Below are 14,302 nucleotides of genomic sequence, written 5' to 3' on the forward strand. Positions count from 1 at the left end.
TTGGAAAATAATGGTGATTGCACAATGTTGTGAATCTAATTAATGCCACTGAAATGTGTACTTAAAACCGGTGAAAATGGCAAATTTTATGTTATTTGTATTGTACCACAATTTAAAAAGTTAATCATGTGATATAAGAAAACCCATTGATTTTTATACTTTAAATGGATGGATTATATTTTATTTATATATATGTGTGTGTGTATATATATCCATGTGTATATATGAATTATATCTCAATAAAGTTGTTACAAAAAAGAAATGGATTGAGAGGAGTACTAATAGTCTGTCTATTGCCATAGCATCTACTAGCTGAATTACATTTTAGAAATAGCTAATATACATAAGTAGAAGTAACCCAAGATCAAAACCCAGAAATGGAGCTGTGCAGAAAGGTTAGGCTTGATTGATAAGTTAGGTCTTCTGAACTGTTCCTCTATTTATTTGATACTTTAAGAAACCTTAGAAAGAGCTCTGGCCTTGGAAGGGTTGGGCTCTTGGTTGGCCTTTGCTTGGTGATAGACAGTTCACTTCACATCTTAGTTACTAAATTTTCTAGTCTGTCAGAGAGTGTGAGTTAGATCATTGCATTCAGTGCAGAAATCCTAGGATCCTATGACTATTGTGTTATTAGGCAAATAAATATCTGCCTCAGTACCTAGGCATAGGCATTGAATATTAGAGCTGGAGAACTTTAGATCAACTCTGTTCATGGATGAGAAAATTTAGGTTTGTACCTCTTTCTCCTGACTTTATCTAGTGCTTTTCATAATAGACATATAGCTTTTAAGTATTAGTTGAAATATTAAGTTCAGACTTTTAAGTGAAATGTGAACATTTGAACCGAGGAGTATCAGAAATAAGACATGTTACAAATGGTTTTATTTGACTTTTTTATTAAATGTCTGTGTGTATATGTTTCTTTCCTAACAGTATGATTTAACAAAAAGTTGTGGTTTCTGCTTTTCAACATGAGCAAATTAATTGGGATCACATAGAAGACAAATATATTATGGTCACTAACTGAGATCAAGATTGGTGAAGGTACTTGTTAGAAGCTTTCTACATTTGCGACTTGCCTTGAGGGCACTTTTCTGCCTCTCTACTGCTGCAGCCTTAGTCCAGCCAATGTTACCTTTTGCCTGAAGTGTGGCTATAGCCTCCTAATGAGTCTTGTTTGCTTCCCTCTCATGCATGCCTCACAGAGCAACGAAAGTGACTTCCACATCTTCTTTACCTTTTTAAATTGTGAAAATGTGAAACACATAAAAGTAGAAGGTTGTGTAATGGACTTCTATATACCTATCACCTCCTTCAGTACAATTTTATGATTTTGTTTTATCTGTAACTCCACCTACTCACCCCCAAAACCCCTATCCCGCTGCTGCCTAGATTATTTTGAAGCAGATCCTAGACACAGAATGATCTTTTTAAAAACTTGGATCATGAAACTTTCCTTTTTCGAGTTCTCATGACACTAAGAATAAAATCTAACTCTTTGCATGGCTCCCAAGGCTTTGTAAGATTTGACTCCCGTTCATGTCAACAGCCACACTGGTAGCTTTTAGCTGCCTCAGGACCCCTTACAGACATTTCCTTGTGGCTAGTATGTTCTCTTCCTTGGCTTGGTTGGCTGCTGCTTTAAGGTCTCATCTTTAATAGACAGCCTTTCCCTGATGGTTTTGCCCTATGTAAAATGTTTCCCTAGAATGTTAGCAATTGGTACATCTAGGTGAAGGGTGTCTTTCAACTTTTCACTGTGTTTCAAATTGTTGGGGGAACAGTCCTCCTCTTCCTTAAATACTATCACATCACTCTTTCTTTCTTTCTTTTTAATATTTTTATTAATTTGAGAGTGAGAGAGAGCACGAGTGGGGGGTGCAGAGGAAGAGGGAGAAGTAGACACTCGGGTACCCCTGTTTCTTTCTTTTAAAATTTGTTTTGGGTCTTTCTCTCACTTCTCCCCTTTACATTCCTTAAGTCCTTCAAGGTTATTAAAGTGAGTAGAGAGAAAAGAGAGAAGGAAAATAACATCTGATTAGAGTTGAAAGCATATGGTACTGGAAGCCATTGCCTCAAGTAACTCAGATTCCCTCTGCCAGGATGCTGTTCCTTAATTATAAGGAAAAAGAAACCCTTTAAAAACTGACTAATATGAGTGTGGCTCACATCATCTTACCCAGAGAAAGGCCTTTCCTCACCATAAGGAAACATCTACTTTCTCCTTCAAGAAGGAGTGCTGAATGGCATGGTTACCCAACCATGCTGATACTTAGAGTACACGGATTACTTGGTTTGTAGCAGAGATGTTTTCACCATTTGGTTTTGAAATTATCTGAACCATGTTTGGTTTCTCCCTCTATAAGGGAATAGCAGTATGGTTCTAAATGAAACTCACAAACCTAAAGTGGAGCAGCAGATAACCCTTGGTTTATCTGCCTGCTCAACAGCTCTTCTTGGATTTATTTTTCCCATTATGGTAATAAGCTGAGTTTAGTGATTCATATTTTACTTACTTTGCATCTCTGAACTGCTGTTTTTCAGAGAGTGGCCTAAGTTACAGTACATTGTCTCAGGCCATTTGTTTTTCAGAAAATTTTAGAATGATTGATTAAATGGATTATTTGCAGATAAGGTATATAAATATATAACAGTTATTTCAAGGATCAAGTGGTCTGTGGAAATGGTTCATAATTGCTAAAGCTGTACTCCCTCAGTAGAGTTTGGAAAAACTGGGCAGCAAATAAACGATTTTTGTAAGGTTATCTTTTAATCATTGTATCTGAAATTAGTGTTCTTTGATCAATGACCTGATACAAAATCAGCCATTTTTGTGACTAAGTGTATCTTTGCTTATAAGCATAGAGGAAATTTAAGTAAAAGATTTTTTGAGAAATGAGAAGAATTCTAACACGTAGTTATTATGAGCCACTGTAAATTTTAACCATTTAGAAAGCAGAATTATAAGTTACAAGAAGAATTGTAGAAGCAGCAGCATTTTTAAGGCTTGGTGCTGGAAAGATGCTTTAGAAAAATGTCCAAATATAGAACATCCTTGGGTGATTGGATCAGTAATGTGGTCTGGGATTCTACCACTTTTTGCCATTTCTTGCCTATGTCATCTTGGCAGGGCCTTCGTGAATTCACACGGCCATGACCTTTTCTTCTGCTTCAGAATCTTTCACCTCCTGAGGCCTTGTGAAAGAAATGGGTTAGTTAAAGGTTATATATCAAACTATCATGTGAAAGGTAAAGATCTTCGTTCGATTGTGACAAAACCTGTATTTTTCAGAATGACACAAATTTGGCTAACAGATATATCTATAGAAGGAAGTTAATAATTACCAAATATTTGGGCAATGAGACTATTTAGAAAATGTTTCAGGTGATAAGTGAATTTACACATTGTCATTGTGTGTTATAGAAGATGATCCTGTGTTTTAAAATATGATTGATAATTTATAGCTGCACTGTTCAAAGTCATAGACATTTGCCACTGTGGATATTTAAATTTAATTAAAAAAATTTTAAGTGTAGGTGCCTGGGTGGCTCAGTTGGGTGAGCGTCTTCCTTCAGCTCAGGTCATGATCCACAGAGAGCCTGCTTCTCCCTCTGCCTGCCATTGCCCTGATTGTGCTTGTGTACTTTCTGTTAAAAAAATAAGTAAAATCTTAAAAAATTAAAAGTGTAGTGCTTCAGTTTTGTTGGCCACATATTAAGTGTGCTATTGTCACATGTAGATGGCTCCTATATTGGAAAATGCAGATATAGACTGTTTCCATCATCATAGAATGGTCTGTTGAATAGACAGAATGTTTAGAGAAAACAGAGTAGGGGAATTTTAATATTTTCAATTTAACTATGATGTTGGTTAATTTTTCTGTTGAAGTTTTTCCCCGTTTCTTATCAATTGACAAAATTTTAATAGCTGCTAGTGTCCAGAAACGTCATCAACTTGTCAGTTCTTTTTTTTTTTTTTTTAATTTAAATTCAGTTAGCCAACCTATAGTATATCAGTGGTTTTAGGTGTGGTGTTCAACAATCCATCAGATGCATATGACACCCAGTGTGTCAATTCTATTTGTAACAAAAAATATAAGCAAATCACATGTTAACTTAGCCTTATTGTGATCATTTTGTGATGTATACACATAAATTATTTTGATACCTGAAATTAATATAATGTTATATGTCAGTTATATCTCAAAATATAAGTAAATTATTAGCAAATTATGGGTTATAAATTTTAGTTTTAATTATGCCAGCTTTATATAATCCACTATAGTAGCCACTAGCCATAAATGGCTTTTGAGCACTTGAATGTGGCTAGTGTGAAATGAGATGTGCTGTAAATATAAAATGCACACTATGTTTTGAATACTTAGTACAAAAAATAAGATGTAAATTGAGTGAAGGGTGTCAAAAGGTACAGACTTCTAGCTATAAAATTAATAAGTCATGGGAATATAATGTACATCATGATGACTACATTTAGTAATACTGGATTGCCTGTTAGAAAGTTGCTAAGAGAGTAAATCCTAAAAAATTCTTATCATAGAATTTTTTTTTTACAGGCATGTAAGATGGTAGATGACTTAAGTGGTGATCATTTTACAATGTATACAAATATTAAATCACTGTGTTGTACAGTTGAAACTAATACAATGTTATATGTCAATTATACCACAGTTTAAAAAAGAAATTAAAATAATCAAAGTGAAAAAAAATGTAAAATATCTGATATTTTAAATCCTCACTATGTATTGAAATAACATTGTGATATATAGTATTAAATAAAATATATTATTAAAGTTAATTTTGAACTCTTTATGAATGAACTACTAGAAAATTTGCAGTTATATGGCTCATCTTATATTTCTGTTAGTGCTATGTAAGAGCCGATGCTCTAATAAGGAAATCAAGTAATGTATAATTTATTTCTACATGCCTAAACCAACAATGACTATATTTTTCAAGTGGGCTGAAAACCATTTTTCTGGCGTATATTTATTTCTGTCCTGTTAGATTTTTAGAAATAGTACCAACTGTATCAAAATGTTTTTTGTGATTTGTATGTATATCCATATGATATGGAAGATATGTGTATCTGTATGATATGATCTGTATGATATAATATGGATATTTATGATATGTACAAAAACACTGATGTAAAGCTTTAGCGAACTCCTAAGGGAGTGATACAGGCAGTATGAATACTTCGGGCGTTCCAAGGACAAACGTGTTGACGGAATCATCAGAAGGCTGTCATAGAGACTTTGGGCCTTTTATTGATGAGACACTGAAAGAGAAATATGATTCAAGTGGGGAGGAAACAGTGAGCTGGAGGGCTTAAATAAAGCCCAGATAGGTAGTGGTCCGGGTATGTGAGCAGGCCAGAATGATTTGAATCAAGGATTTCAGTGTGAAAATGAGAGAGAAGGATTGGAGAGTTAGGTTGAGACTGGGATTATAAGACACTGAGGCTATGGTAAGAAGTCTGTATATGTTTAATGTAGGAATTTAAGAGCCAGAAAATGTATCAGTAGATGAGAAGTGTTATGAAAACAGTATTTTTGGAAGGTTGGTTTGGTTATAAGAGATTACCATAGCTATTTTTCTGAAGTGAGACGGTATAGTGGTATCCTGGAGATATTGGGGGAAGAGGGAGCAGGGTTGAGGTGTATGAAAACAGAATCATCAAGACTGTTGTGTCTGGGGAAGGCAGAAAAGGAGAAATTGGAACAGGTCTTGGTTCCCTAAGTATCACAATAGAAGTAAAAATAAAGATGTTGTAGCTTTATGTAATGTTTGCTTTTGTACTTTTTTTTAATTAAATTTTTTTATTTTTTTAATAAACATATAATTTATTTTTATCCCCAGGGATACGGGTCTGTGAATCGCCAGGTTTACACACTTCACAGCACTTACCATAGCACATACCCTTCCCAATGTCCATAACCCCACCCCCCTCTCCCAGCCCCCCTCCCCCCAGCAACCCTCAGTTTGTTTTGTGAGATTGAGAGTCACTTATGGTTTGTCTCCCTCCCAATCCCATCTTGTTTCATTTATTCTTTTCCTTCCCCCCCAAACCCCCCACGTTGCATTTCCACTTCCTCATATCAGGGAGATCATATGATAGTTGTCTTTCTCCGATTGACTTATTTCGCTTGTTTTTGTACTTTTAAACTGTAAGATAGCTAATATAGCCCTTTACAGATGAGGAGTTTGACATTCAGTGTTTAAAGAATTTCACCAGGAGAATACTAGTCACCTTGTATTAAGTGTTTGAGCGGACAACTGAGCCCTGGTCTTTTTTTTTTTCCCTATTCTGGTGTCATTGGCATCTACTCAGTTGTCTAGCCAGTGCCTAAGGTTTTCTTGATTTTCTCTATAGCTTTGCACAACCAGTCAATTACAAATTGTATTATTTTTTTCCTAAACATTTCTCAGATCTGCCCACTTCTGTCTCTACCTCCCCTACCTAATATCGGTTACTCCCATCTTTCTGGGTTGATATTTTCCAGAATTTACATTTAATCTCTGCCTTGCATCCTGCCTCCTAAAACAAGCAAGCAAATAAAAGAAGTTGCTTTCCAAATTTTAAAATGCTGAGCGCACTCTCTTGCCTAAACTTTTTTTTTATTTTTTTCCTTGCCTAAACTTTTTTTTTTTTTTAAGATTTTATTTATTTATTTGACAGACTGAAATCACAAGTAGGCAGAGAGAGAGGAAGGGAAGCAGGCTCCCTGCTGAGCAGAGAGGCCCCTTGCCTAAACTTTTAAATAAAATGTAAACTTCTGGGGCACCTGGGTGGCTCAGTGGGTTAAGGCCTCTGCCTTCAGCTCAGGTTCATGGTCCCAGTGTGCTGGGATCCAGCCCCATGTTGGGCTCTCTGCCTGCCTCTCCACTTACTTGAGATCTCTGTCTGTCAAGTAAATAAATAAAACCTTTAAAAATAAAAAATGTAAACTTCTTAGCCTGGACATCTAAGGTTCTTCATGATCATGCCCTTTTTTTATGCCCATGCCTCCGCTTCTATGATCATTTTATTTTTCAGTCTTTCATTTGCTGTTATTTTTGTAAGTAATGTCCTTTCCTCCTCTTTTCTCTCTTCCCCCCTCAATCCCAAATGTAGGTTTGGGCTTAGTATAATAGCCTATCTACTTGTCCATAACCACTCTTCTATGTTCCTCCCCGATCCCCACCTCCAACCCACCCACTGTCTCACATCCTTAGAAAACTCATTTAAATAAGCTTATTAAGGGTAGAGACTTTTTCTTGTTTATTAGTAGTGGTCCCACAGAAAGCTGTTGAATGTGTGAATGTTTTTATACTTCAAGCTCGTTTTGAGTTAAAATTGGCTTTAGTGGAGAATGAAGAGTCTGGAAGATTGACTGAAAATCAGTCCATCGTTTGCCAACCTGTTCTTTAGAGCACTTGTATCCAAAGATAAGATAGTGTATATTTCACACATAAAAAAATTCCTTGATAAAATGTATTAGAGAATGTGGAGATTATATCCTTCTCTTGGATATTCATGATGCACATAAGATCAGTCAATAAAGATGTCAAGATGTCCTGCAGTAAAACAACAACAACAACAATAACAACAAAACAACTTCTTTTGGGATCCAATATTTTTCTAATGCACGTGATTATAGAACCTTTTTAGAGAATACACCTCCAATTTTTCTTAGGTTACTAGTGGTTATTTGGTATTTGGGAAATGCTGAATTTGATAGGCATATATGTGTGTCTTTTATTTCCCTTGAGTCTAACTCATAATTAATGTAATCAGATCATGCCCAAGGGATATATGGAACTCTGGTTGTTTACAGTTAGAAGAGAAAACCTGAGGGAGGATAAAACAATCTTCAAATATTCAAAGGTTCTATCAGAAGAGGAGTTGAAAGTATTGTCTTTGAAGGTAGAGAAATAAGAGTAAGAACCGGGGAAGGAAGGTGTATGAAGGCAGATTTTGACCACGTGTAAGGCTAACTTTCTGATAACTAGAACTTCAGAAGATAAGTCAGTTTTCTGTCCCTTAAGGTTGTCAGGTGAAGATCCATAGGGATGCTATAAAGGACTTTAGAACTTAAGGTATAGATTGAAAGAGTAGTTTTGTGAAGTTGTTTGAAAACCATTAGACTATTTCTGAGATATGCATCAATTTGGAATTTACATTCCTTGTTTCTTTTCTAATTCTATGGATCTATATCTTGATCTGCAATATGTAAATTATCCAAATATGTGTTATGAGATATAAACACTAGTAGAAATTTTAGTTGTATGGTTAAGGGCTTTTACTTCATTTTCTTTTTTATGGGCTTTATTTTTTAGAGCAGTTTTAGATTCACAGAAATAAAGAGCACAAAGTACAGAGAGTTCACATATACTGTCTTCTGCAACACATAGAATCTCCCCACTATCCACACCCTGGCACCACAGAAGCACATTTGTTACAGTTGATGAACCTACATTGACATATCATTATCACTCAGAAATTCACAGTTTACATGCAAGTTCATTTTTTTTTTTAAATTTGACAGACAGATCACAAGTAGGCAGAGAGGCAGGCAGAGAGAGAGATAGGAGGAGGAGGCAGGCTCCCTGCTGAGCAGAGAGCCCGATGCGGGATTCGATCCCAGGCAAGTTCATTTTTTTAAGGAGTTTTTATTTATTAATTTGAGAGAGAATGAGTGAGAACACGAACAGGGTGGAGGATCAGAGGGAGAGGGAGAAGCAGGCTTCCCACTGAGCAGAGAGCCTGACGTGGGGCTCGATCCCAGGACTCTGGGATCGTGACCTGAGTTGGAAGGCAGACATTTAACCAACTGAGCAAACCTAGGTTCATTCTTACTTGATATGACTTTGAAAGAAAATGTGAATGAGTATTCCTTCTCATTTTTAAGAGAGTGGTTTTCAGTTATTTCTTGCCCTGGTCTAGTCTTTCCTGATTCAGGGTCTAAAAGATAGCTAAAATCAACATCATCTGTTTTGAAAAAGTATTCAGGGCTGGAGAAAGTTCTTTTTTTTTTTTTTTAAGATTTTATTTATTTATTTGGCAAAGAGGGAGAGTACAAGCAAGGGGAGCAGCAGGGAGAGGGAGAAGCAGGTACTCGATCCCAGGACCCTGGGATCATGACTGAGCTGAAGGATACTTAACCCATTGAGCCACCCAGGTGCCCCGGAAAGTTCTTTTTTTAAATCATTTTAAATGTTTATAAACATTTTCTTCTGCTGGCTTGGCTAATGGTATTTTTTTCTTTTTTTTTTAAGTACCAAAAGAATTGGTGGAGCTCCATTTGAAGTTAATGAGGAAGATTGGCAAATCTGTTACAGCAGACAGATGGGAAAAATATTTGATCAAGGTAAATATTAAAAATTAACCTTCTGTTACTGAAATATTACTTTATCTAGCATAAATTAATACGTTTCATAGTACGTTTAATTTTTAAAATGGTCTGCTAAAAATTGCAAAATATGACTTAGAAATACATATAATTGCTCTTCGTATGTGATTCTCTTTTGCAACTACTAAGCCATAGTCTTGAGTCTTAAGGTTAGCTTTTAGTGGTGTTCTGTCTCTCTTGTGCCTAACACTGACCAGGACTTTTCATGTCTTCTCTCATTTAATCCTTAAAATCTTCCTGATCAAATCAAGTAAGACATAGATAAGGCAAAGAAAGTTGTCATTTTTCCTTGAGATCATACAGTATAGATAGACAAAGCCAGAATTTGTCTGTTACTTAAAAAGTAAAATGTCGTAACACCTTCAAGTCAAACATAGGAGACTTCAAAGTTACCAATAAAGCCAAACCTATCCTCAGAACAACCTGGGAAATCAGAAAAGTGTTGCTTTATGGTAAACCCTATTAAGGGCAAGACCATTCAGGAAAAATTGTCTGAAATTGCATCCAAATGGAAGCCTAAGCTGATGAATATCCCTACCTCCATGATATCTTCTGAGAGTATTTTGAATTCTATAACATACCAGAATGGGAGGTGATATTTTTTTGTATTTTGAAAATGTTATACTTTTCTTATGTTTTAAAAAAAAATACATGTGTTTCTGTACCCATGTATTTTCATATCTGCTTTCTTTTGGGGGGAGTTGTATATATGACTTTAGAGCACTATGAAAAGAGGAACCATCAGGGAACAAGAGTTACTTGTTTTTACTATAAAAATCACATGTGCTTTTCCAGTTATCTTTGCTGTGTTATACACCATTCCAAATAAAATGACATGAAACAATAAGTATTTTAATTAGTGGACTGTTTCTCTGGGTCAGAAATTTAGAAAGAATCAGTACTTTGTTCCCTTTTTTTTTTTTTTTTTTTTTAAAGTAGGCTCTGCACCCAGGATGGAGCCCAATGTGGGGCTTGAACTCACAACTAAGATTGAGACCTGAGCTGAGGTCAAGAGTTGAATGCTTAACTGACTGAGCCACCCAGGTGCCTCAGTACTTTCTTCCTTTTTATGCCTGAATACTGTTCCATCAGATGCATATGCCACTTTTTATTTATCACTTTACCAGTTTATGATATTTGGGTTGTTTCCATCTTTTGGCTGTTAGGAAAAGTACTGCTATGAATACATTCATAGAGCTTTTTGGGCAGATATATGATTTATTTTTTGTATCTAGAGTATTCGGAATTGCTGGATCATATGGTCATTCTCTATTTAACTGTTTGAGGAACTGCCAGATTATATTCCAGAGCTGCACCATTTTACATTACCACTAAGAATTTATGAGGGTTCCAACTTTCCCACATCCTTTCTCACCAACACTTAATGATTGATTGATTTTAACCATCCTAGTGGGTATAAAGTGTTCTCATTGTGGTTTTGAGTTGCATTTTCCTTATGACTAAATGATGTTGAGCATTCTTTTCATATGCTTGTTGGCTGTTGTATATCTTTGGGAAAATGTGAAAAAATGCCTACTCCTAAACTCCATTGTTTAATTGGCTGTCTTTTTGTTCTTGAGGTTTAAGAGCTCTTTATATATTGTGCATACTAGACTCTTACCAGGTATATGATTTTACATACCCCACTTTGTGTGTTGTCTTTTTACTTTCTACATAATGTTCTTCATGAACAAAAGTTTTAATTTTGATGAAATCCAATATATTTTTTTCTTTTGTGGCTAGTGCTTTGGTGTCATAACTAAGAAACCATTGGCCAACCCAAGATCATGAAGATAGAATCCTATAATCTATACTAGCATTTCTGTACGTTTAGCTTTTTTTATGTTTAGATCTATGATCTCTTTTAAGTCAGTTTTTGTATATTTTATAAGATAGAGGTTCACCTTCATCCTTTTGCATGTGGATACCCAGTGGTTGCATTACCATTTGTTAAAAAGACCATTCTTTCCCATATTTGATTGCCTTGACGTCCTTGTAGAAAGTTAGTTGACCATAAATATTAAGGGTTTATTTCTGAAGTCTTTATTCAATTGTCTTTTTTTTTTTTTAAGATTTTATTTATTTATTTGACAGAACCAGAGAGCACAAATGGGGGGAATGGCAGAGGGAGAGGGAGAAGCAGGCTCCCGAAGTGGGATTTGATTCCAGGACCCTGGGATCATGACCTGAGCTGAAGCTGGCGATTAACTGACTGAGCCACCCCCTCTAGTGTCATATTATATGTCATCATTTATGCCAGTACCATACTGTTTTGATTACTATAGCTTTGTGATAAATTTTGAAATTGTCCTTTTTCAAGATTGTTTTGGCTATTCTGGTTCCTGTGCATTTTCTTAATGAGTTTGAGTATCAGCTTGTTTATTTCTGCAAAAAAGCTAGTTATGATTTAGATAGGGTTAGGTATAATCTGTAGATAAAGTTGGGGAATATTAGCTTCTTTTTAAAAAAAAATAATTTATTTTTTATTGTTACGTCACCATAAATTAAGTACATCATTAATTTTTGATGTGGTATTCCATGATTCATTGTTTGCCTACAACACCCAGTGCTCCATGCATTTTGTGTGCCTTCTTAATACCTATCACCAGGCTCACCATTTCCCCCACCCTCTTCCCTTCTAAAACTCCGTTTCTTTTCCTGCAGTCCATAGTCTTTCTTGGTTCATCTCCTAGTCCAATTTCTCCCCCTTCATTTTCCCCTTCTCCTAATGTCCTCCATGCTATTCCTTATGTTCCACAAATAAGTGAAACCATATGATTAATGACTTTCTCTCTTTGACTTATTTCACTCAGCATTATCTCCTCCAGTGCCATGCAAGTCGATGCAAAACTTGGGTATTCATCCTTTTTGATGGCCAAGTAATATTCCATTGTGGATATGGACCACATCTTCTTTATCCATTCTTCTGTTGAAGGACATCTTGGGGCAGTATTAGCTTCTTTTTTTTTTTTTTTTTTTTTTAAATTTTGTTTATTTATTTAACAGTAAAACCATTTGGGCTTGGGTTTTTCTTTGTTGGAAGTTTTGTTTTTGTTCGGTTACTTGGTCTCTTCTGTAAGTTCAGATTTGTATTTCTTCTTGAGTCAATTTCAGTAGCTTTGTCTCTAGGAAATTGTTCATTTTATTTAGCTTATCTAGCTTATTGACATTTAATTGGTCATAGTGTTCATTTATAATATTATTTATGCATAGGTAGTGGTAATATCTCCTGTTTCCTTATTTTACTAATTTTGTATGTTCTTTCTTTCTTTCTTTTTTTTTTTTTTTGGTCAGCATAGCTATAGGTTTGTCAATTTTGTTGATCTTTTAAAAACCACTTTATGGTTTTATTGAATTTCCTTATTGTTTCTCTATTTTGTTCTTTCCTTTCATTTTCATTGGGTTTAGTTTGTTCTTTTCTGGTATTAAGGTAGAAGTTCAGGTTATTGATTTGAGCTCTTCCTCTTTTTTAACATAGACATTTTCAGGTATTATAGTCCATCTTTACTCCCTGCATTAAACTTCATTCCATAAATTGATGTGTTATATTTAATTTTCTTTCATCTCAAACTATTTTCCCATTTCTCTTGTGAGTTCTTTGACCTATTATTTGGTTGTATGTTAATTTCCACATATATGTAAATTTTGCCAATTCCTTTTCCTGTTACTGGTTTCCACTGAAATTTCTAATTTCATTCCATTATGTAGAACATACTTTGTGTGATTTTGATCCAGTTAATTTTGTTGATACTTTTTATGGCCTCAATTAACATGTGTGTGTGTATGTATAAAATGTCCTTCAATATTAAAAAATAATTTTTATACTTAGGTATTTAGTGAGGTTTGCTAATTTCATATTTATATTTACTCTCTCTTCTGATTTTCCTTTTTTTCTGATTTTTAAGAATTCTGCTGCTGTATAAGTAAAGTTTATGCACAACACATACACACACAGACACACAGACACTCCTAAGTACAGATAGATATTTTTCCTTATCCTTTTTGAATACTAAAATCTCTACTATTTTATTTTATTTTATTTTTTAAAGATTTTATTTATTTATTTGACAGCGAGAGGTCACAAGTAGGCAGAGAGGCAGGCAGAGAGAAAGGGGGAAGCAGGCTCCCCGCTGAGCAGAGAGAGCCTGATGTGGGGCTTGATCCCAGGACCCTGAGATCATGACCTGAGCTGAAGGCAGAGGCTTTAACCCACTGAGCCACCCAGGCACCCCTCCACTATTTTATTAAAGAACAATAAACTCTTCCTTAATTCTTTATTCCCTTTATCTTTCACCCATCCTTCCTTTTCCACTTTATTAGTTATGTATTGCTTTCATGACAAATGACTTTAGAGCCTAACTGGTGAAAACAGTGAATATCAAGTCTGCTCTTCTCTAAGCTGTGCCTAATGCTCAGTGCATCCCAAACTGTTTTCTCCTGATGTCCATTGGTTGAATTTTTCTGGTTGAAGTCTGAAAGTGGCCCTGGTACAGAGAGGACAAAGAGACATGAAAGAAAGTAGCAGAATACTCCAGATTGATATTGCGGCTAGTCACCAATATGAAAGAATTTCTGTGATTGTTTGGATTTGTATATCTGCTCTTTGAGGCCTTCTTTGGATCACTTAACACATAAACTGTTGGAACTCATCTCAAGTCCTACTTTTGTTAGAAATCAAAAGTTGATAAAGTGCTTAATAAAATTAAGTACTATCAAATCCAATTAACATATTTAAATATGCACAGCATTATTAGTTATCAAAATGGTATCAATAAGTAAGCAACACACATAGGATATTCTCCTGAAGTACGAGTTTCTGGTGAATAGGGGGCATTGCACTGTAGGGTACTCCAGGAACTCCTCTTCGTAAAGTCACTACTTTCAAGAGC

General features: G+C 35.2%; 1 protein-coding gene across 2 annotated transcripts in view; it reads left to right on the forward strand.

Moving 5' to 3' along the window:
• RSF1 (remodeling and spacing factor 1) overlaps nucleotides 1-14,302 on the forward strand; it is a 162,695-nt gene that overhangs the window by 35,985 nt on the left and 112,408 nt on the right. For both annotated transcript variants that reach the window (XM_047693907.1, XM_047693906.1), the window contains exon 2: nucleotides 9,280-9,371. In XM_047693907.1, the coding sequence (XP_047549863.1) occupies nucleotides 9,280-9,371 (92 nt within the window). The remainder of the gene's footprint in view (nucleotides 1-9,279; nucleotides 9,372-14,302) is intronic.

This window comes from Lutra lutra, chromosome 10 (genome assembly GCF_902655055.1).
Source record: "Lutra lutra chromosome 10, mLutLut1.2, whole genome shotgun sequence".
NCBI lineage: Eukaryota > Metazoa > Chordata > Mammalia > Carnivora > Mustelidae > Lutra > Lutra lutra.